Genomic DNA, 24,364 nt, shown 5'->3' with positions numbered 1-24,364 from the left:
CATGACATCACACTCGCCTTTCAGCGGAGTTGGCAACCACCAGAAAAAAAACAACAACCTCGAAATGTATCCTTATACGGAAGTAGTTGAGTTTTTGTATCTAACATCCATTTCCCCCGTTTAACAACTTTACACATTTGTGTATAAGGTAACGCGTTGATGTTGACCCACACTTTGTGAAAAAAAGTAATTCTGTGTTTTAATTGGAACTGCTCACAACAACCGTTTAAGCAAAACACATTGTGAATTAAAAGTCTAATCCTTAATAATCTTTAGTCCCACAGTCCAACGTTACACAAGCCTTGGCTAGCTTTCTTACAGTTAATCCATTAGACTAAATTAAAAAAGAAAGACCCTATGAATAAACATAGCTGTATCTTGACTTAGACACACATTTTACCAGATGAATATCATTGGCTAATACTTAACCAAAACATGGATCATATAAATAACATACAGGTCTGTCTTAATATAATCCCTATGACTTTCTGCTTCAGTCTGAATGGTTAGTCATTTAGTTTACCGCCCCATATTAATAACATATATTTTTTATATTTCGCCCAAAATCAACAGTATTAATCTATTAAAGGTATATAATTCACACTCAGGCCACTGCTGCTGCTGTGTCTATGTATTTGGTAGTGACAGTAAAGTGCTCCTCTCTGTTGATAAGCCAGAGAAACGCTGCTTCCTCTTTCAGTCTGGACCAGAGATAGAGAGAGAGACACCCAAAGGTAAGAACTATTCAACTGTAGAGCTGCACTCTAACTCAAAGATTTTCACGTGTATTAATCTGAATGATTGATGTCAAATGTAGGCCTTCAATGTATATTCGCTGTAGATCAGCCTAAAAAATATAGCAATATACATGTACGGTACAATTATAATTATTTTAAGAAAATTATTAAATTATGATTTTGTTAAATAATTGAAAAGTCTTGTGTTTTTTTATTATGTTTGCATTTTAGTTAGGTTCTTCTTGTGACTGAAGGATGCGTGGATATATACATATACGTATGTTATCAGTACATTTGCTATGGGTGTGGTGTCAGTTAGGCTTGACCTGTGAAGCAGAACTTTGTTCACTTTTTTCTGCATCTGCACACCAAAGTTTAGAATAACAGGAAACAAACGTTTTTTTCAATAAAGATAACATTCAATTGCTCAGAAATACAGACTAGACATTGTTAATGTGGTAAATTACTATTCTAGCTGGAAACTGCTGATTTTTTATGGAATAGCTACATAGAGGCCCATTTCCAGCAACCATCACACCTGTGTTCTAATGGTACTTTGTTTAGCTAATCATGTTAAAAGGCTTATGGATGATTAGAAAACCCTTTTTGAAATTGTCTGGGTGTCCTCAAACTTCTGAACGGCAGTGTATGTGTATACATACATTAGAGTCAATGAAACGATCAGAATCTTCTTGTTTCAGAACCATGATCTGGTGGACTCCCATAGTGGTGGTGGGACTTATAGTGCTTAAAAGAGGTAGGAAAATAAATAAGTACTAGTACTTTAAATGCTAGTACTGTTGTCCTACCTGTGTTATGGATCTAATTATATATATACATTTTGAAATGGGCTTTTTAATTCAAGCACAGCTAGGTGTATACAAATATGTTCATGTTCTAAATGTTAGAGCTACATAAATACGTTAAGAATAGTACAGGAGAAGAGTTATATTAGAACATAGAACATACTATTACAGTATGAGCGTGTACAGTATAAGAGCTATGTTAGCAGATAGTACATAGAGGTACAGTATAAGAGCTTTGTTAGTACATGCATGTCGTAAATACTTATACAGTATAAGAACAATATTAATACATGTTAAATACATGTACATGTTACTTGTACATGTAATGTAACATGTAACATGTAACATGTTCTATATCTGCATTTTTCTTCCCTACAGATTCCTTGTGCCAAGGATTTAGCTTTAAATTGATCGAAACTAATGTGACTGCCAAAGAGGGCGAGTGTGTTCAGATCGAATGTATATCTGACTATATCAGTGATAAATCTCCTATCTGGTTCTGGTTTAAAAATGCAAACTTCAATACGACATTGAAAAAATTTCAAGGATACACAGTGGTGTATAACAGCAGCACCAACAAGGTCCATCAGGACTTTGAGGGCCGAGTGACGGTCGGGTCACCCAAATTCCCCTACGACAACAAAAAGTGGGACCTTGAGATCTGCTGTCTCAGCATGAGTGACAGCGGTAACTATTCTTTTAGATATGTAGGTGGAATACTTTTTCACACAGAGCCTGTGGCGAAGCTTCAAGTTAATGGTAAGTGGAAGTGATATATATATATATATAAATCAATTGCTAAGCACTAACCCTAATCCCATTATATTTCTAAATGTGTGTTTTTGAGTTGCTGTTATTTCAAACAACATAACCCATGTATATATATATATATGTGTGTTTATATATATATATATATGTGTGTTTATATATATATATATATATATATATATATATATATATATATATATATATATGTGTGTTTATATATATATATATATATATATATATATGTGTGTGTGTATGTTAATGTTTGTGTTTTTGTGTTTGAGTGCAATTATGTATGATTGTGTCTATAGATATATGTAGTTTACTATAGCTAAATCAGACTATATTGAATTAGTTTCGATTAGTTTCAATGTATCATACAAAACCTATGTCTTTCCCCCTGTTGATTGCAGAAAATCCATGCAAAGTCAGTTTTCAGACAAGTAAAATATATTTGAATGAATCTGATGTGGCCGTCTTCAACTGTTCAACTGCATCGAGTTCGTGTGGCAAGCGACCAAACATCACAGGGCTCCCGACGCACGCCCATTTGAATAGAAATAGCAGTACAAGCACAGTGGCCAGTCTCACGGTCGTCTCGACGGACCACCAAACAGTACTGTCGTGTGGCGTACCGGGGCTCATCGACGAGTGTGTCCGACGGAACGTCACCCTGACGGTACAGTGTAAGTCCTCAAACATAACTCGCTCATCAATACATGACTCTAGCTGTTAACTAACTCGTCGCATGACTCTAACTGTAGATTACAATTCATCCATTCACCCATCCCCGAGATTACAGTTACATGCTTCATCCATTCACCCAGCCAATCAGCTCTATGAGTTTGCCAGAACTGGGGCGTTTTGTATTATTTGATTATACTTGTGGTGAGGTGTAATATTGAATATTTGATGTTCCTACATCAGACACTCCTAGGAAGCCCGTTCTATCTGGGACAGGGAAGAATGTGACTCTGGGAGAGTCTCTAACACTGACCTGTTCGGCTGAGGCGTTTCCTGCCCCGACTGTCTACACCTGGTTCCTCCACAAGGACTGGAAGAACGGGACCACCCACTCTCCAGGGTGGCTCAACGGGACCTCCGACGACCGGCTGGAGATCAAGCGTGTAACGAGGGCTGACCACGGCTGCTACCATTGCAGCGCCTCCAACCTCCTTGGAAGAGGGAATAACAGCAGTAGCTACTGCGTCGAGGTACTCTGTAAGTATGCCCCCCAGGCCCTAGGTATATGGGTGGAGGCGCGTGTGTGGGTTTACTATTTATTATCATACTGTTCGTACTTATCGTGCTGTCCATCAATGCTGCTCTTATCCGTCGTACCCATCTCATGCTGCTCACACCTCACTCGGTCACTTTAACTTTGCTGCTGTATTGCACTATATGACAATCCATATTCAAAGTTATATTTAGATCCCCGTCAAAGTGTAGAATGTCGAGGGTCTTAGGATCGGCACAAAAAGGCAGCAGGCAGGCAAAATATTACTTTGATTCCATTTATTCCCACACAACTGAGGTTATCAGACTGCACAGTATAGCGTCCGCCTTCTAGCTCCTCCCCTATGCCACTAACTGCTAGACAAACCCCCGAAATTGGTAGGCCTACATACCACACCTGTCATCCAAGAAATATGGATTCAACTGGTTAGAAAGATACTTATAATAAATTCACTCCATCAGGCCTTATGGTTATTATTCCTGTATGGACACATGCCGCTACATACAAAGTACATGTTACGAGAAAGATAATTGAATTAGCGAAGCTTTCGCGCACGCCCGCGGACCATATAGCTGTCCCCGGGGGGGGGCGCGCACTTCTTAGAAGCAGCATGGAAAGCACAGCTGACAACGGCGGTGAGCAGTTGTATTTTTACGCCTCAATAAGCAAACACGCTATACACAATCACATAATTCCTAAATCAAGACATTATGCAGAAACCTGATTAATCTTTGACCTCCACAACACAGAGTTTTACCGCAACTGATTAATTGACTGCAATGTGAGAGAAATGTATCGGTGCGGCCCCAATAAGGACTTGTGAGGACGCTCACATTGCCGCGGCATCACAATCCCCATATACATACTTGTACTCTGCACAACCATAATACAGTTGAATTTGTGTCCTTTCTACTTCTGAATCCGGTCTACCTTCTTCCTCCTGTATACTTTCTACTTCCTGCCTACAGTTGCTCCCGCCCTGCCGGTTCTGTCTATGGTAAAGTTGGCCACTGAGGGGGAGGAAATCACTATCCACTGCAATGTGGAGAGCTGGCCCCTCCCCTCCAACCTGAACCTGTCATGGAGCTCCGCCAAAGATCCCAGCATGCATCACCTCCTCCACCGTGTCTCCAACGCAGCCTCACTGACCAAGAGGCTCAATGTGACGTCTGCCTCGGCCGGTCGCTACACCTGCAGAGCTCAGAACACCCAAGGATCCAACCAATCGGAGACGGACTTAACGGTCAACTGTGAGTTGTGTTCGCTATGTATTAACATGTATGTTAGTCGTATATATATATGGATAAACAGCTGTCTTTGATCCTTCTACCGTTCTCTAGATGCTCCTCAGAATGTGAGTGTTAAAGCGAAGAGTTTGGAACTGACTGAGGGGAATACCCTGGAGCTGTTCTGTGAGGCCAAGTCCTTCCCTACTGTCAGCAACTACAGCTGGACCAGGACCAGGACCAGCGCCGGCCAGGAGGAGGTCGTAGGATCCGACCAGAAACTGAATCTATCGCCGGTCACTTCGGCCGACCATGGGCGGTACCGCTGCTGGGCCCAGAACCAAGTGGGAAGCAGAGTGTCCCGAGAAGTTGGGGTGACAGTGAAATGTGAGTCCAGATGGTTGCACCATCACCGGCCTCGATATTAATAGCTGATATAATCTCTCTCGCCTCTCTCGTGACATTTGATCGAAATACATGTGATGTGAACAATTAAGATTTGTGATCAGATTCTCGTTTTGGCAAAACATAAAAAATATGCTAGGTAAAATGCTATTTAGGTCCGATCCCAGTGCGAGTCAGTTTGGGGATTAGTCCTGGGTGCATTTGGGGGTTAGTCCTGGGTGAATTTGGGGCTTAATCCTGGGTCTATTGTGGGCTAGTCCTGGATGTTTTGGGGGATAATCCTGGGTGTATTTGTTGGTTAGTCCTGGGTGTATTTGGGGGTTAGTCGTGAGTGTATTTGGGTTTAGTCCTGGGTGTATTTTCAGAGTTTGTCATGGGTGTATTTGGGGGTATGTCCAGGGTTTATTTGGGGGTTAGTCTTGGGTGTATTGCAGAGTAAGTCATTTATGTGTTTTTTACAGTTTTGACACAATAAGCGTAATGCTATCAGAAAGCATGGGGTAGCTCTTCAACTCCTTCCGCGTATTTCTACCACTAAAAAAGTTTTTTTTAAAACAAATTTGCCCTGATTTGACCTCCTTACTAAAACTATAAACTATTGGTCATCATATTTGAGGTAGTGTTTTGCTCCATGAAACACTAAACGTTTTTCTGTCCCTTTTTTTTTTTCTGCGATTGATCCCTCCCTAGATGCTCCCAAAAGTGCAACGATAACAGTATTGAGTGGGCAGGTGTACGATGCTGGCGCTCCGATTCAACTGAGCTGTCTTAGCACCAGCTATCCACCTGTCGATTCGTACAAGTGGTACAAGAAGTTGAACAACGTATCAAATGAGGTGCCTGTCCAGAGGGGTCAAAACCTGACCGTCCGTCCAGACCATCCCGGGATCTACTACTGTTATGCCTCCAATGAAATAGGCGGAACAGATTCCAACCCGGTCCGATTGTTCCTCAACAGTCAGTACACTTCCTCATGCTCAGATAGGGCCTGGTTTTACGTGAGCCTCGATACAGAAGTCTTGGTTTGAAAGGCTGGCTGTTGTCCTGACTGCTGTTCTGTTATTCTTCCAGTTTTTCTGACTGTGAATGTTTTTGTTCTACCTGTTGCTGTTATTACTGTTGATCTGAATGTTGTTGTTCAGCCTGTTGCTGTTCTGACTTTTATTCTGTAACTGTTGTTATATGACTGTTGTTCTGTGACAGTTGTTCTGTGACTGTTGTTCTTCTGACTGTTGTTCTGTGACTTTTGTTCTGACTGTTTTCCTGCGACTGTTCTTCTGACTGTTGTTCTTTGATTGATGTTCTGTGAGTGTTGTTCGGACGGTTGTCCTATGAATCTGGTTCTGTGATTGTTGTTCTGACTGTTGTTCCGAGATTGCTTTTCTGTGAGTGTTGTTCAGACTGTTGTTCCGACTGTTGTCCTGTGACTGTTGTTCGGACTGTTGTCCTGTGACAGTTCTGTATGTTTTTCTGACTGTTGTCCTGTGACTGTTGTCCTGACGGTTGTCCTGTGACTTTTGTTCTTTGACTGTTGTTCTGACTGTTGTCCAGACTGTTGCCATGTGACTGTTGTTCTGAGATTGTTGTTGTGTGACTGTTGGTCTGACTGTTCTGAGATTGTTGTTCTGTGATTGTTGTTCTGTGGATGTTGTTGGGACTGTTGTTCGGACTTTTGTCCTGTGACTGTTCTGAATGTTTTCTGAGATTGTTGTTCTGTGATTGTTGTTCTGACAGTTGTTCTGTGATTGTCGTTCTGATTGTTGTTCTGAGATTATTGTGCGGACTGTTGTTCTGACTGTTGTTCCGACTGCTTTCTGTGATAGATGTGCTAACCATGGTTTTCCTCTGATGATTAGCACGGCGTCTGGTAGAGATCCTCTGGGCCATTCCTTTTGTTTGTATTCTGGTGCTGGCAGTGATCATATACCTGGTCTGCAGGTAAAACTATAATACTGTTCTACTATTACACCAGCAACTATGAAGAATTCTCTGGTATCGTTGATACAAGGTGAAGTGACCCTTAATACTCTCTTCTTTGTAGGCACAAGAGAAAAAAGTTAGTTTCAGAAGGCTCTCCAGACCCGCTGTCTCGCCCGGTAATTAATTTGGTGGCTGAAGTATTTTCATCCATCCATTCACTCCTCCAATACAATACTGTTCCATGTTTCATCCATCCATTCACCCCTCCAATATGATAAAGTACCATGTTTCATTCATCCATCACCCCTCCAATACGATACAGTACCATGTTTCATCCATCCATTCACCCATCCAATACGATAGAGTAAGATATTTCATCCATTCACCAATCCGATACGATGCAACATGCTTCATCCATTCACCCATTCAATACGATACAGTAAGATGTTTCATCCATTCACCCATGCAATATGATGCAGTAGGATGTTTCATTTCTAAGTAATGTCTCCCAGTCTCAATTCAATTCAGTCTGAAGCGGCTACATTGGTTTGCTAGACCTGGGCCATAGAATGATGTCTTTATCCCTCTCTGTCCCTCTCTCTCTCTCTCTCTCTCTCTCTCTCTCTCTCTCTCTCTCTTTCTTGCGCCCTCTCTCTCAGGTGACCCCAATTACTGATGCTCGTGGCAGTAGAGATGACCTTCTGCCAAACCAAGGACGCTCCCACACATGCCACGCCTTCTCCCAGGCACCCCTGTCCACTGCTGCTGGTGCAGAGAGACTGTAAGAAGCAGGGAGTTAGACTGTATATTCTAGATGGGTTAGACTGAATGTTCTAGGGTCAGATTGTATGATCTAGAACAGTGTTTTCCAAGCTGTTGTACGCATAACTCCAGTCAATTTATTTTGTCACTTTTATTCTTGAAATCAACAAATCGACAATAATGGCAAAACTAAGAAAGAAATTTGAATTATGTAGTGTAAATACTGCTCAGTAAATTAAATATTATTATGGTGTATTATTTAAAAAAAAAAGTCACTTTGTGAATTCCATCAAAAGTACTCTGTTGAAATGTTTTCCATTGAGGGAAAAACTGATCTAGAGGGGTTAGAGTAGACTTTGTTCTAGAGGGTTATCCTTGGGTGTATTGTGGTTCGTCCTGGGTGTATTGGGAGTATGTGCTGGGTTTATTGGGGGTGAGTCCTGGGGGAATTGAGGGTTAATCCTTGGTTGTGCTGGGGTTATTCGTGGGTCTATTTGGAGGCTCCTCTTTGGTGCATTGGGGGCTTGTACTGGGTGTATTCAGGGTTAGTCCTGGGTTAGTTGGGGGCTAGTCCTGGATGTATTAGGGGCTAGGCCTGGGTTAGTTGGGGGATAGTCCTGGGTGTAATTTGGGGGTAAGTCCACTGTGTATTTAGCCAGTGTCTACTGCTTTAATATTGTGATGTCAATGTCTCTGTACAGGTCCGATAACGACACTGTGTACAGTACAGTCAAGCTGCCTACTGGAAAGCAGGTGCGGTGGAAGATAAATACACACAATCATTTTAGCAGAATAACTATTACCAGGAGATTTGGGCTGGAGCCGCATTTATACTCCTCTGCTTTGGTGTGTGAGGTTGGAGATCTAAGGGTTATGGCAACTCTTAATGAATTTCTTTCTTAATTTTTACGTTGCTTTTCTTGCAATTTTAGTTTGGAAATTCTGAAGTTGTAAGTTACTTGAAAAAGGATTGTAAACAACCTCTGTCCTCTGCCCTGATTGGTTTGATTTACACTTGTGGCCGCCAGTCAACTAATAAGCACTTGAATACAATTCAGGAAACCAATTGAGGAGGATGAAGGATTCACATTAGTTCTGGTCTGTTTGTGGTGTAGCAGTCTAAACATGGATTCAGTTTAAACTTTTTTAAATGTATTTCTCTTTCTGACAGCCAATCAGAGGGGACCATAGCTATGCAGGCGATGAAGTAAACTATGCTTCCTTGCACTTCCCTACTCAGGGCCTGTGAGTATCTTGATTTTGACCTCCTGTATGTGGTTAAGGATGATATATTACATCATTATTCTAAAAGATTAGGTTCTGAGAACATTTTGTTTTCGAGGAGTCAAGGGTGTTCCCCACCAGCAGCGATGGAAAATGATGTGTATTCAAAAATAGCCAACAAGGTCAGTTTTCCTTCCAGTCCACATGCCAATTTCATATTTTATGCTGTCTTGCATTGTTCCTCAGTGACCTAAAGAGACCAGTCTTGCTGTTACCTAATTAACGTTTCCCGGACAGCATCGCGAGGAGCAGTAAAGGCATTCTAACTACTTTAAAAACACAAAGTTAACATCCATATCGTCTGTGGCTGTTCATGTATTCGGTACACTTAGAACTTTCCACAGAATGAAGCCCACCATAATACTTAAACTATGTCACAATTCAAAGAACTATGGGAACCTGGACGAGGAGGACAACCAGATGGTGGACATCGAGCTCAACTATTCCCAGGTCACCTTCATGGCAAAGAAGATCAAGACCAGGAAGACCAAGAAGACTACAAGATGAGGAAGAATTGAAAATGAGGAGAGAGGAGCAGAATGTGGTACTATTTGTTCTGTTCTATATGCTAAGCATCATTGCAGCTCTTATTTTAACGTGCATGCTTAACAGCTCAGGTCAGGGTTTCAGTTAATCCCTGAACCCTAACACGCATTTCCTGTTGTTGGGAATCTATCTGTAGGGAATTTATCTATTAAGCAAGGGATGATCTGCCACTTCACGCAGAATACCTGGTTAAGGGTTTACTGAAGCTTCACCGGTCAGTTTGGTAGAACTGGGACCCTCTCAACATCAAGCGTTGATGTCCCCAAATACACTGTGTGATTCCTGAGTGTGGATTACAGGATGTGATGTGGGTGCTGGATCATGAGACAACAGGAACTGCGTCACTGTGTCTTGCTTCTGCTTTCTAGCAGGAAAAAAAAACTCCTCACCATTACACAAACAGTCTTTTACTGGCGCTAGCATTGCATACCTTTATGAGTGAAACAGTGGAATTGTACCATTATGCTGCAAGAATCGCAATGTAACTGACTAATTATATAACATACACAAATACAGGCTACGGTTATAAATAAAGAAGTGCTACAAAACAAATATTGTGTCTATCTTTCAAAGATGTACAAAATCTATATAAGAAAGATGAAATTAATTATTTGATTAATGATACAAAGACACATTATTTATCCATTATTCTGTACAAATTATTTCACAAAGCATTCTTGAGGCATCTAAATGAGCATTATAGGGGCGGGGATTTCTGATATTTTCGAAAGACACATTTTGCCAAAAAGATTTGGGCCAAGATGTGAAGATTTGGGCCAAAGTCTTGTTCTGCAATGTCCCGTTACGACTCTGTCTCAGAGTCCTTTGCGTCTATAAGCGAACCCTCAGCCATGACCTCCTCTCTGGCGCTCGTCTGGCCGTAAGAAACACACTCAGCATACACTTCCTCTTCCTGTGGCTCTCCTTCGCCACTTCCTGTGGGGTGCGGACGGATCTCAGCGTACTCATCTGTCTTGGAGTCCATTCCTCTGATTAAGTCCACTCCGGGGTTTGCGGCCGGCAGGGCCTGAAGCAAGATGAAGCTCAGGTCAACGTACTGGAGCTCTTCCTCTTTTCCTCCTACTGCGTCCAGAACCGCATTGTTCCCGTAAACCACCTCTGCTTCCTCGACCAGCGCCTGGAGGACAACACAAACCAGCTAACCTCACAGCTACAATAGCAATCTAGCAATTTAGCTAAACGATTGCTTTTTAACTTACTAACGTTACTGTTTCTTGTGAAGGCACATGTTATTAAGGCACATTGTTATGAGCCAGACTCACCAAGGCAAGTTCAGAAGGGTTCCTGTGGTTTGTATTTTCTGATAGCTGGTCTCTCTTCTTTCTGAAGATACGAAATGAAAACTGTTAGCTATCCGTACACGTGGTAGCTAGTGGTTTATACGCATAAGTTAGTGGTGTTTTTAGTAAGCTAGTTATCGGATCATTCATTAGCTACTGGTACACACGCTAGTGGTGGACGCATTAGCTAGCGACACAGGGGCTGTGCTTGTGTGTGCACACATGCGGGTGAGCTCAAGGTGGGCACGTGCCACGTGTTCCCGCCAGGATAGTGATGCTATTTTACCTGCTGAGTGTCATATGGAACAGAGTGCAGAGCAGCATCATCACCAAAGAGCCTGCTGTCAAGCCAATCAGCAGAGAGATGGTGTGGAAGGCTGCCCAATCTAAGACCAGAATACGATTCATTATTGTTATTACTATAATTAATATTGAGGACAGGCATAGGCAAAGACTGGTAGACACTATTTGGATGGGGGTGAGGATGAATAGCTAGAGGGATAGATGGATGGATGAATAGATAGATAGATAGATCGATAGGTAGGTAGGTAGGTAGATAGGTAGGTAGGAAGATCGATAGACAGACAGACAGACAGACAGACCGACAGACAGACAGACAGACAGACAGACAGACAGACAGACAGACAGACAGACAGACAGACAGACAGACAGACAGACAGACAGACAGACAGACAGACAGACAGACAGGTAGGTAGGTAGGTAGGTAGGTAGGTAGGTAGGTAGGTAGGTAGGTAGGTAGGTAGGTAGGTAGGTAGGTAGGTAGGTAGGGAGATCGACAGACAGACAGACAGACAGACAGACAGACAGACAGACAGACAGACAGACAGACAGACAGACAGACAGACGGGTGGGTGGGTGGGTGGGTAGATAGGTAGGTAGGTAGGTAGGTAGGTAGGTAGGTAGGTAGGTAGGTAGGTAGGTAGGTAGGTAGGTAGGTAGGTAGGTAGGTAGGTAGGTGGATAGGAATGGGTTGACATTAAGAGCTGGAGGGATAGCTAGTTGAAGGGATAGACTGATTTAGGGATGGACAGATCAAAAGAGGGATAAATAGTAGATAGTTGAATGAATGCATATTAATAGATGGAGGAATATTAAGGGAAGGATGATGGGATTGAAAGATGAAGGGATAATAGAAGGATGTATAGATCGACTGATAGACGATGGATGGAAGGACCTACCAGATTCGCTTTTAGAGAAAGCAAAGTTTAACTCCAAGCGGTTGTCGCCCATAGAGTTGTTGCTGAGACACATGACAGTGGGCGGGTCTTTGTCTGATTGGGGCAAGCTGATGACACTCATGACTCCCAGGTTGCCTGTTTGATACTCCCTGATGGGACGGTGTGCAGAGTGATCGACGGCCTCTCCATCCAATGTCCAGGTCAGCGTTGGCACTGGGTTCCCCTGGCTCTCACAGGAGCAGAGGACCCCAGAGGGAAGCCTCACACAGTGGGAGGAGTTTAGGATCTCAGCAGCAACTAAGAACACACAAGGTTAGAACACATTACAACATTAAAACACAAGCTAAAAACAACTTTACAAAGTGCTACGGTGGATGGGTTAGGTCAGGAGAGAACCTACAGTGGATGGGTTAGGGTCAGGAGGAACCTACAGTGGATGGGTTAGGGTTAGGGTCAGGAGGAACCTACAGTGGATGGGTTAGGGTCAGGAGGAACCTACAGTGGATGGGTTAGGGTTAGGAGAGAACCTACAGAGGATGGGTTAGGGTTAGGAGAGAACCTACAGTGGATGGGTTAGGGTTACGGTTAGGAGAGAACCTACAGAGGATGGGTTAGGGTCAGGAGAGAACCTACAGAGGATGGGTTAGGGTTACGGTCAGGAGGAACCTACAGTGGATGGGTTAGGGTTAGGAGAGAACCTACAGAGGATGGGTTAGGGTTAGGAGAGAACCTACAGAGGATGGGTTAGGGTTAGGAGAGAACCTACAGAGGATGGGTTAGGGTTAGGAGAGAACCTACAGTGGATGGGTTAGGGTTACGGTTAGGAGAGAACCTACAGAGGATGGGTTAGGGTCAGGAGAGAACCTACAGAGGATGGGTTAGGGTTACGGTCAGGAGGAACCTACAGTGGATGGGTTAGGGTTAGGAGAGAACCTACAGAGGATGGGTTAGGGTTAGGAGAGAACCTACAGAGGATGGGTTAGGGTCAGGAGAGAACCTACAGAGGATGGGTTAGGGTTAGGAGAGAACCTACAGAGGATGGGTTAGGGTCAGGAGAGAACCTACAGAGGATGGGTTAGGGTTAGGAGAGAACCTACAGAGGATGGGTTAGGGTTAGGGTTAGGAGAGAACCTACAGAGGATGGGTTAGGGTTAGGAGAGAACCTACAGAGGATGGGTTAGGGTTAGGAGAGAACCTACAGAGGATGGGTTAGGGTTAGGAGAGAACCTACAGAGGATGGGTTAGGGTCAGGAGAGAACCTACAGAGGATGGGTTAGGGTTAGGAGAGAACCTACAGAGGATGGGTTAGGGTTAGGGTTAGGAGAGAACCTACAGAGGATGGGTTAGGGTTAGGAGAGAACCTACAGAGGATGGGTTAGGGTTAGGAGAGAACCTACAGAGGATGGGTTAGGGTTAGGAGAGAACCTACAGAGGATGGGTTAGGGTTAGGAGAGAACCTACAGAGGATGGGTTAGGGTCAGGAGAGAACCTACAGAGGATGGGTTAGGGTCAGGAGAGAACCTACAGAGGATGGGTTAGGGTTAGGAGAGAACCTACAGAGGATGGGTTAGGGTTAGGAGAGAACCTACAGAGGATGGGTTAGGGTTAGGGTTAGGAGAGAACCTACAGAGGATGGGTTAGGGTTAGGGTTAGGAGAGAACCTACAGAGGATGTCCAGGTGGACGGGGTCCGACTCTTTCGCTCCGAGGTAGTTTCCGGCGAGGCAGTAGTAGAGTCCGCCACACATTTGTAAAGTCTGAACACATTTGAATAAAACTCTTTTTTTTTTTACAATAGGGCAATCTATGAAGTAAACCGAGTGATTTATGTGTTGATGCAGCATAAGTTTTGATAACATTTGCGTCGATGTTAAGTTGAAGGCACCCAGGAGCTAGAAACATTCTGCAACCGGGCATGGCTCATGGTGGTGGACTCACAGTGGACGACCATCCGGGTCAGGCTGGTGTTCTTCGCTCCGTAAGGGTTCCCCACTTCACAGAAGTACTGAGCGTCTGCAGAGACCGACACGTTGATGGACCGACTGAAACCCAGGGGCCCCTCAGAGGGCCCCTGATCGGTTCCTGGGTTCAGTCGGGAGCGATACCAGGCGTAGCGGTCCGCTGGGGGGTTGGCGGAGCCTTTGCAGCTCAGACGCACATAGCTTCCCTCCTGCACCGGGCTGGACGGCCACTCCACCGATACGTTGTCCGGACGGTCTGAAAGCAACCGTTCAGGCGCCATCTTTATTTAACTGGTCTGTAAGGAACATTGCTGTATAGAACCATCCTCAACCACATTGGGACTCTGGGACTTGGACCTGAAGATCACCGCATTGCCTCGTCACACTACATCGCATAAAATGCAACAAAACCAAACTGTGTTACCAGAAGGTCCTAAAATAAATAAAAATAATGACCTTTACTCACACAAAACCTTGATGGTCAAATATTGTTCGAAGGAGGCGTCGCTTAGTCCTGTGTGGCGCTTGTAGAGGGAGGAGCAGGTGATCCTCTGTCGATGGTGAAGCGCGGAGGCATTGAAGGTCAGCACAGAGGTCACAAGCTCATCTTCCACTGTCTCCTGGGCGTCTCCAAGGCTTGGTGTCCATGACAGCGTGGGTTGGTGAGGACAGAGTATCTGAGCGGAGCAGGAAAGCATGACTGGCCTGCCTTCAACAGCCTCCACTCGGCCTTTTGGATTCAAGTCCAGTTTCCATGCATCTGTTAACCACAACCGTCAGAGGAATAAGGAATTAATCAGACGAAACCAGATAAACTGTATGGAGAAAAATTAATGTAACATAATTAACCAAAATATGAACCTTTAACTTCGACCACAACGCCAGTAGTGTATTGGAATTTGAGAAAGTTTGGACAATTTATTCTGAAGAAAAGCTTGGATTGGAAGGCGGGGAGGTTGTAGAAGATGGTTGTGCAGTCTCCGTTCAGGAGATTGCCCACCAGCGCTCCCTGGTAGAGGTTTGGATATCCTTCGAGGCTGGAGTCAAACACTGGGTCTCGCCTAAAATCTTTTAACCATTGGGCTTCACATGTATGGTCCAGGTAAGTTTCATATCCCGGCGCCACCCTGAAACTGCAGGGGATCCTCACACAGGAACCCTGCAGACCCTTCACACTCGGGGGCAGAGACACGGTCCAGCTCTGGCCTCCGACGCCTGGGAAAGACAGTCAAACTTTTATTCTAGAACTAACACACTAGCCACAACACTCATCAAACGCGCTACCCCCGTACTACTGGGGGGCTAATTAATCCTCTGCATTGAACCCATCGAGAAGCTAGGAGCAGTGTGCTGCCACATGGCCGCGCCCGTGAAACCACTCCGGAGGCAGTGCCCTCGCCTTGATCACGGGAGTGGCAGGAGTGGCAACTAAAATGTTTTTTACAGTGTCTGAGGAAACCGGATTACCGAGAGGAAATCCACATGAACCCGGGGAGAGCATAAAAACTCCACACAGAAAGACCCCCCCACACACACATACACACACACACACACACACACACACACACACACACACACACACACACACACACACACACACACACACACACTCACACACACACACACACACACACACACACACACACACACACACACACACACACACACACACACACACACACACACACACACACACACTCACACACACACACACACTAAACGTTTACTAAACGTAAACTTTACCACACTACACATAAGGACCATACTGAAGTGTGAATGAACTACATGGTACTAATGTAGGGTACCTACATTTTTGCATGAAGTAAACTCAACTGTTGAGATGTAGGTTGAATACATGGCAAGCCAGTTTTTTTAAACAGTACAAACGTTTGTTCCATCTCTTACCTTGGAGATGACACCATAGGAGGAGGATAAAAATGGATCTCTCCATGTTCTTAACAGAATCTTCTTTCAGTTCTGCATTGATTCATGTAAGTTGTAAAGGTAAAAACTTGTTACAGTTCCACTGGCTCTGTACCAGCATTTGATCTTCAAATTACCATTTTGTCAAACATATATTAACAACACTTTCTAACAATACAGACCAAACATGTACTCCAGCATAGGACTGTACTTCCTCAGCAAAGAAAACACGGCGTTCAAAATACATTAAAAAATAGTGTTGTAATTCCATTTGCCCACCCTAATCTAGAGATGGAAACGCATGTCTCTCCACATGTATTTACCTGAATGAGTCTCAGAGTTATTTCACAGTGTGGTCAGCTGCGGTCTGGCAGATAAGTCATCGCTAACGGTTAGATGGTCAGACCAGCTCGTCTTACTGTCTGTTCCTCTGAGAAAGGATAACATAGAGGGACACATCTGTTGTTGACAATTAGGACTTTTATTTTTTAGGATCAGTAACATTGGGCAATGTTGGTTTCATCATACAGGATTTCCTTCACGCCGTATGAAAGAGGAAGATAGCACATCTGAAGCAAGATGGAACCATGGATTATAGATTTTACTGGGGGGGGGGAGGGGGGGGGGGGGGGGGGTAGTGGTTAGGGCCGAAAGTTCCAGCATTTTGAAAAAAATTAGGTCCTGAAACTAAAGATAAAACCCTGCTCGTTCTAACATAGACCGCTCGCCATCGTGTTATAGCGTCAACTTCACGTTCCCGGCATCCCTTTTTTTTCTTGTTGTTTGTGATCCAAGGTCTGCTGTATGCTTGGATTTTCAAAGTAGTGCAACAGTTAGGGTCAAATAATGACTTAAATATATTACAAAATGATTAATATGCCGTTTTTTTTTATAGTAAGTCACATTTCAATTTACTGTTTATATATATTGTACACCAAAAATGTGCAAAAGTGAATGTTAAAAAGGCTGTTGAGTTTGTTCGGTTTGCAGTATGTCATCTGTCTGTATTTAAAGCTTTCTATCTGACCTGCAGAAGAATATTGACCAATGTTTTGTTTATAAACCTCCTAGTAACATGACAGCTATACTATAACCAATGACTTGATTTATTGAAATTCAGTTTTATTCTCACAAATTCGATTGTTGTTTGGTTACTGGTTATTTTGGAGGAATAAGTGATGTGGATCTAGTGTTCGGACACAGGGAAGTGATTGTGTCAAGGTTTTATTTTTAGAGGATGATTCACAAGTCTGCACGGGGTGGACTTCCACACACAAGACTACATTTCATGTTGTATATAGTTGAAGCTACGTTTGGACATGAGTGATTGGTTGCATTACATTTAGTCTAACGAGGAGTCCTCTCTTTTGTCAACTGTGAGCAGAATAGCATGGCATGAAAGAGCTCATGGGGAGAAAAAGTTAAGCAACTAAAACCGATCTGGATGGAATGCACTTATAAAATAATGTATTGCGGTTTCATTGACTGACGTGCAGTTCATAATCTGCTTCTGTTGCAGTACTGCAAACTAGTCTTGCTTCAGCCTCTTGCTCCTTGCCCTTTCTCCCTCCATCCCTGTGTGTGTGTGTGTGTGTCTCTCTCTCTGTCTGTCTCTCACTCTTTCCCTGTCGACCACAGTCTCTATCTCTCTCTGGTTCTCTCACTGTCTCCCTCAGTGTCTCGTTCTCTGTCTGAGCTGATCTTCTATCTGGACACCATGATCCTAGTGGATTTTTTTATGTTAGGTAAGTAAAAATCAGTTTTTCTACTTAAATCCCTTTCTATATTCCTTTGAAGTAGGTCCAATGGTGCTCATGATGGCCTGGCCCATGAAATAATAATATTTCATATAATGTAGCATCTAAAGCAGTTTGTGTGATTAATTGTATGTGCTAACATGATGTACTATTTGGGTTGTATCTACATGGTTGAATGCACTTACTTTAAGTTTCTTTGGACAAGCTAAATAGGTTTTTCAGCTAAATAAATGTAATGTAATGCTCCTTTTAAGGGTTGTTAGATGTTGAACAGTGCCAGGCAACGTTTGATTCATATCTTGGAAGAAATTCCCAATAGGTTAGTGTTTTACCTGATCATCTTTTTGGAAATGTTCCAGTATAAAGATGTTTCCACACTACATGGACGTGATGATACGAGTGATGACACTCTGACAACTGAATATCCAGTCTTATCTTGTCTTGATGTAGTTAGCAAGTTGCTAGGTAGCATTCCTATATGAAATCAATCTAATGCATGAACAAAATAAATAAGGGTGAAAGTAGATGTGAAAGTGAATCAGATAATGTCTGCATAAAATAATTTCAGCATTTCAGTTTTGGTATAGTTAACGGACAACAATGTTTTCAACTGGGCAGCCCGAAGATTTTCTGTCAATCTTGATAGAAAAGAAATCTGATGGTGAAGGAACCTATACACTTATGTTAGAGCACCAAGGCGGTTAGTCGATCTTTCAGGAATCTGCGTGTTGTCCACTAAACGATGATGGAGACAGTATTTTTTAATAGTGTGTCAGAGACGTCACATCCTTAATTGAAAATAGAATGGGAACAATCCCTCAGTTACGCCATATGTATTTTTTTGTTATGATGACTTGAAGGTTTTTTCTAACGGATTAAAATCAGCTTAGTGCATTGCAGCTCGATGCCATTTAATTTTCAGACAAACAAAATTCTTAAAAAATCAATTTCTTTTACTTTTATTTCATATCGGCCCACACACCCTCCACTGCACACCCCCGGCCCCGGATCCTTCATCTGATGTTTTGTGTGTTTTCTAACCGCTGAGAGTTCTGAGGTTGGAGTTAAGCATTCTAGGAAGGAGTGGGGAGATATTGAAGCTTGTAGCCTGAGTGTTGTCTAGGTCTGAGCGATGTTGTAGACTGTGGTAACTCGGTTTGGTAGAGGGGCTCAAGTAAGGACCAGGCAGGGTGTGAGGGTCCAAAGCCTCAAACGGCGGTTTATTATATTCGGTTTCGTATCCACATAAGCGCACGCTGTACATCGAAGTCGGGGGGGGTTGCTCGAGTCGTCGTCCACGTGTCCGCCGTGCGGCTCACTCTACGTTCTCGGTCCTCTGCGTCGTCCTCTCTTCCACTCGACTCTCTCCGTTCTGTCGGCCGGTGGCCTCCTTTTAACACCTGGGTGCCTCCTGCCCAGGTGCTCCTCGTTTCCCCGATTGCGGCTCTCGGGAGGTTGGAATTTGTCGCCGGCTGTTGGCCACCGGCGGTATATCCCGGCCTCGACTCTCCCGAACAGGGGGCGTGGCACCGGGGGAATGCCACACACTCCCCCCCTTTGCCTATGCCCCTCCGTGCGCGGGGCCCAGCCCCCGCACGCATCTCGGCGGGACAGAGCGTCGGCGTTGGTGTGTTCCCGCCCCGGCCTGTGCTCCACGGTAAAGGAGAAGGGCTGGAGGGACAGGAACCACCTCGTTATCCAGGCATTCGTGTCCTTGGCGGTGGCCATCCACTTCAGTGGGGCGTGGTCCGTCACCAGGACGAACTGGTGTCCTAGGAGATAGTACGTTAGTTTAGTGACGGCCCACTTAATGGCCAGCGCCTCCTTTTCTACGGTGCTGTAGTTCCGCTCGTGGGGGAGGAGCTTCCGGCTGAGATAGGTCACCGGATGCTCCTCTCCGTTCCGGACCTGGGATAGGACCCCACCTAGTCCCACCTCGGACGCGTCTGTGTGGAGGGTGAAAGGGAGGTTAAAATCCGGGGTGACCAGTAGCGGCTCCTTACATAGGGCCCCCCGTAGGTCCTCGAAGGCCCTCGTCGCTGCCTCAGTCCAGTGGACCCTATCCGGGAGGGCCTTCCGGGTGAGATCGTTCAGGGGGCAGGCTAGGGTGGCATACCCCGGGATAAAACGCTGATAATACCCCACCAGCCCCAGGAACGATCTCACCTGCTTCTTGGTCTGGGGTTGAGGCCACTCCCGGATAGCCGCCACCTTGTCCTCCTGGGGTCGCACGTTCCCCCTCCCCACCCGGTACCCCAAATAGGCCGTCTCCTCCCGCCCCAACCTGCACTTTGCAGGGTTGGCGGTAAGCCCGGCCGCTCGTAGGCCGTTGAGCACGGCCCGCACGTGCTTGACGTGTTCGTCCCAACTGGCACTGTGGATGATTATATCATCGATATATGCTGCGGCGTAACTGCTGTGCGGCCTTAGGACCTGGTCCATCATCCGCTGGAACGTAGTGGGGGCCCCGTGGACACCAAAGGGCAGGACAGTGTACTGAAACAGGCCCCCCGGCGTCGCGAAGGCCGTCTTCTCCCGGGACGACGGGGCCAGGGGGACCTGCCAGTACCCCTTGGTTAGGTCCAGCGTGGACAGGTACCGGGCCGGTCCCAGCCGCTCGATCAGCTCGTCTACTCTAGGCATGGGGTAGGAGTCAAAGTCAGACACTTCATTCAACCGGCGGAAGTCATTACAGAACCGGTGGGTCCCGTCCGGCTTGGGCACCAGCACGATAGGGCTAGCCCAGGCGCTACGGGATTCCTCAATTACCCCCAGTTTCAGCATCCGCTCCACCTCGGCTCGGATGGCGTTGCGCCGGGACTCGGGTACCCGGTAGGGCGGGATCCGAACCGTCACCCCCGGAGCGGTCCGGATCTCATGGGAGATCACAGAGGTCCGCCCCGGCACGTCCGAAAACACGTCCCGGCTCTGCAGCACCAGCTCCCCTAGTTCTTGTCTCTGTGCGGGGCTGAGGTCGGTCCCCATCGGGACGTCAGGGATCGCGGGCCGAGCCATTAAGGCCATGGGGGCCCGTAGGGGAGGGTCATCCTCACCCCGCCACTGCTTTAACAGATTCACATGATAAACCTGGGTGGGCTTGCGTCTCCCGGGTTGCCTCACCTTATAGTTAACGGGCCCCACGGCCTCTACTACCTCGTACGGGCCCTGCCATTTCGCGAGAAACTTGCACTCGCTGGTTGGAACCAGCACTAAGACCCGGTCGCCTGGTCGGAAGTTCCGCACGCGCGCCCCCCTATTATACACGCGCGCTTGGGCCTGCTGAGCACGGGCGAGGTGGTCTCGGACTATGGGCCAGACCTTGGCCATTCGGTCCCTGACGAGCTCCACATGCTCGATGGTGGTCCTGTGTGGAGAGGGATGACTCTCCCACGCCTCCTTCGCCAGGTCCAGTATTCCACGGGGTCTCCTCCCATAAAGGAGTTCGAAGGGCGAGAACCCCGTGGAAGCCTGGGGCACCTCACGAATGGCGAAGAGGACGTGGGGAAGCAACTGGTCCCAGTTCTTCCCGTCCGCCTCGATGCTCTTTTTGAGCATCCGTTTGATGGTCTGGTTAAACCGCTCGACTAGCCCGTCCGTCTGCGGGTGATATACCGAGGTCCGGAGCTGGGAGACCTGTAACAGTTTTAGTAGCTCCTTGACTACGCGGGACATGAAACAGGAGCCTTGATCGGTGAGGATCTCCTTTGGGAGCCCCACCCGGCTAAAGAGTAATACTAGCTCTCGGGCTACCGCCTTGCTAGTCGCCGCACGCAGTGGGAGGGCCTCGGGGTATCGGGTCGCATAATCTAATATGACGAGGAGATATCGATGTCCCCGGCTCGTCCTGGGGAGGGGTCCTACGATGTCCAGCGCTATTCTCTCGAAGGGAGTCTCAATAATGGGCATCGGTATGAGCGGACTCCGCTCCACTGCCCGCGGGGCTACGCGCTGGCAGTCGGGACACTCCTGGCAGTAACGCGCTACATCTCTGCGTACCCCGGGCCAATAGAACCGCGCCACCACCCGCTCTCGCGTTTTGTCCATGCCCAGATGTGCGCCGAGCAAATGTGTGTGGGCCATGAACAAAACCTTAGACACGTACGGTCGCGGTACCACCAGTTGTTGTACTACCTCCCCCTCGCGTACGTCGACCCTGTACAGCAACCCCCGCTGAGTGCAGAAGTGGGGGTGGGTCAGGTGGCTCACTGAGTCCCTCACCTGACCGTCGTGGGCGACCACATGTCCCCACGCGTGCCGCAGGGCATCGTCCCGATGCTGGGCCGTAGCGAACTGTCCCGGTCGGGCCGAGTTCTCCCCCCCCGCCTGGGCGAAGTCCGATAGCTCAGTTAGGGGGGAGCTCTCGGGCTCCTCGGGGGTGTTCCCCCTCTCGGAGGCGGTAACGGTGTCGGTGCTGGGCCCCGCTCCGTCTCCCGGTCCCGGTCGCGCCTGGTCCCCGGTAGATCGGGGCGGGCTTCCCGGCGCCGACGGTCCCTCTCCTCCGGAACCCGGCTCGTCGTCCGTCTCGGTCCGCGCGGCGGACGGTCGGCGGGTCGCTCCCAGGGCTGGTCCGTGGTCGGCGGCGGTCGTCGGGACGGGTCCGGTCTCCGACCCGGACTCTCGCGTCGGCGGGCGCCTTGCCCCTCGCTGGGCCGGGCGTCCGCTTCGGCCGGCCGGACGGTGCAGCTCTCGTCCCCCCTGGTTCCCCCTCCTGGGGCTCCAAAAGCGGGTGAAGATGGGGCAGTCCCGGCCAATCAGGAACGGCACCGGAAGGGTCGGTACTATCCCGGCCCGGGCGACGAAGACCCCCTGTGGTGTGCGTACTACCACGTGGCAGGTTTCGTACGTCCGGGTGTCGCCGTGTACGCAGGAGACCTGCATCGGGGTCCCCGGCCTGCCCCCGGCTAGGTCGGCCCTCACCAGGGTCACGGCACTCCCCGTGTCCACCAGGGCATGGGTGTCCTGGTGCATCACCTTGATGGGGACGGTGGGGGAGTCCTTGAGGCTCTGTGTCCAGCAGGTCGCCAGCATACAGGTGGGGCGGTCTCTCGGGGCGGTGCACGCGGAGGGCATGGGGACGTCCTGTCGGTCGGGACAGTCGCGGACCAGGTGTCCCCGTTGTCCGCAGTGGTAGCAGCGCCGGGTCTCGGGTTCCCCTCGTTCTCGGGGCGGGGTGGACGGCCGGGTCCTCGACGGCGGTGTTGGGGTCTCTCTCCGGGTGGCCCGGGGGTTGGGTCTCGGGCCCGCCGCCAGCCGCTGGGCCACCTGCCAGTTCTCCAGCTGGCGCACGAGGTCGTCCACGGTCTCAGGGTGGTGGTGGGCCAGCACCCTCCGGGCGTCGGGGGGCAGCTGTCGCACGGTGTTGTCCACCACGACCCGATCCACGGGGCTGGGTCCCGCTCCGTCTACCAGCCACCTCCGGGCTAGCCGACATTGGTGGGCCACCTGGGTCCGTACGGGTCCTCGGACGTCGAACGTCCACTCGTGGAAATTGAGGGCCTTCGCAGCAAGGCTATGTCCATAGTAGGCCAACACGGCCGCCTTGAGTGCGGTATACCGGCCCGCGTCCCCGGGGTTGAGGTCCTGACTCGCCTGCTGGGCGGGTCCGGTTAAAAACGGGGCCACTATATAGGCCCACTGGGCCTCTGGCCACCTCTCCCGGGTTGCCACCTGCTCAAATGTTTCTAGGAAGGCCTCGACATCGTCGTCGGGTCCTAGTTTTGTGAGCCGACTCGTCGGGGCGGTGGTCGGCGGGTCGCGGGTGGCCTGCTGGGTCAGGCGGAGCACCGCCTCCGTCAGCAGGGCCAGGCTGGGGTCCGATTCTCTCGGGCCGGCTGGTCCTGCGGCTGTCCCGGGGTTCTGCATCTACGTCCGCGGGTATTCACCTCCGCGAACGGAGGAACCGCACAGGGAAAAAACAAAACAAAAAAAAAATCAAAAACGGAAAGCCACTGCCACTACGCGGGGAGGGGTCCTTACCGGGAGCCGCACGTGGACCGAGTTGCCTGCATTCTCCACCATATGTGGTAACTCGGTTTGGTAGAGGGGCTCAAGTAAGGACCAGGCAGGGTGTGAGGGTCCAAAGCCTCAAACGGCGGTTTATTATATTCGGTTTCGTATCCACACAAGCGCACGCTGTACATCGAAGTCGGGGGGGGGTTGCTCGAGTCGTCGTCCACGTGTCCGCCGTGCGGCTCACTTTACGTTCTCGGTCCTCTGCGTCGTCCTCTCTTCCACTCGACTCTCCTGGATCTGTCGTTTGGTGGCCTCCTTTTAACACCTGGGTGCCTCCTGCCCAGGTGCTCCTCGTTTCCCCGATTGCGGCTCTCGGGAGGTTGGGATTTGTCGCCGGCTGTTGGCCACCGGCGGTATATCCCGGCCTCGACTCTCCCGAACAGGGGGCGTGGCACCGGGGGAATGCCACAAGACCTAGACATCACATGCGCCGCAACACCGTGGCGTTATACTATACGTTTTCGGGAAGCTTAACCCTCTCTCAGACACAGCCATCAACATCAACTGCTGCCTGGATGGGTGGA

At 47.8% G+C, this 24,364-nt stretch overlaps 3 protein-coding genes across 8 annotated transcripts; 1 reads left to right on the top strand and 2 right to left on the bottom strand.

Moving 5' to 3' along the window:
• The first annotated feature begins 656 nt into the window (after positions 1-656).
• LOC132467775 (B-cell receptor CD22-like) lies at positions 657-10,240 on the top strand. 5 transcript variants are annotated; one of them, XM_060065327.1, is made up of 15 exons: positions 657-734; positions 1,439-1,494; positions 1,922-2,302; positions 2,722-2,994; positions 3,236-3,529; positions 4,514-4,795; positions 4,886-5,158; positions 5,867-6,133; positions 7,033-7,114; positions 7,218-7,272; positions 7,756-7,877; positions 8,560-8,611; positions 9,030-9,103; positions 9,204-9,264; positions 9,530-10,240. In XM_060065327.1, exons 2-15 carry the CDS (start codon positions 1,443-1,445, stop codon positions 9,647-9,649), a joined length of 2,388 nt encoding a protein of 795 aa, XP_059921310.1. In that variant the 5' UTR covers positions 657-734; positions 1,439-1,442; the 3' UTR covers positions 9,650-10,240. The 5 variants fall into 5 exon arrangements, with proteins under 5 accessions (XP_059921310.1, XP_059921307.1, XP_059921311.1 ...); XM_060065324.1 differs by having other exon boundaries at positions 9,201-9,264; XM_060065325.1 differs by lacking the exon at positions 657-734 and adding an exon at positions 973-1,014 and having other exon boundaries at positions 9,201-9,264.
• LOC132467788 (myelin-associated glycoprotein-like) lies at positions 10,080-13,950 on the bottom strand. The gene is made up of 5 exons (XM_060065343.1): positions 13,854-13,950; positions 12,189-12,485; positions 11,276-11,375; positions 10,972-11,032; positions 10,080-10,826 (listed from the first exon to the last, which is right to left on the bottom strand). Exons 1-5 carry the CDS (start codon positions 13,933-13,935, stop codon positions 10,491-10,493), a joined length of 876 nt encoding a protein of 291 aa, XP_059921326.1. The 5' UTR covers positions 13,936-13,950; the 3' UTR covers positions 10,080-10,490.
• Positions 13,951-13,994: 44 nt separating this feature from the next.
• LOC132467786 (myelin-associated glycoprotein-like) lies at positions 13,995-16,560 on the bottom strand. Of its 2 annotated transcripts, XM_060065341.1 has the most exons (6): positions 16,395-16,535; positions 16,254-16,300; positions 16,054-16,125; positions 15,010-15,363; positions 14,615-14,908; positions 13,995-14,404 (listed from the first exon to the last, which is right to left on the bottom strand). In XM_060065341.1, exons 2-6 carry the CDS (start codon positions 16,270-16,272, stop codon positions 14,058-14,060), a joined length of 1,086 nt encoding a protein of 361 aa, XP_059921324.1. In that variant the 5' UTR covers positions 16,273-16,300; positions 16,395-16,535; the 3' UTR covers positions 13,995-14,057. The 2 variants fall into 2 exon arrangements, with proteins under 2 accessions (XP_059921324.1, XP_059921325.1); XM_060065342.1 differs by lacking the exon at positions 16,254-16,300 and having other exon boundaries at positions 16,395-16,560.
• Between the last annotated feature and the right edge of the window lie 7,804 nt (positions 16,561-24,364).

The sequence above is a fragment of the Gadus macrocephalus genome, chromosome 11, assembly GCF_031168955.1.
Source record: "Gadus macrocephalus chromosome 11, ASM3116895v1".
Lineage (NCBI taxonomy): Eukaryota > Metazoa > Chordata > Actinopteri > Gadiformes > Gadidae > Gadus > Gadus macrocephalus.
Note: the sequence above shows the minus strand (reverse complement) of the source record. Positions and strands in the feature narration are given on the sequence as shown.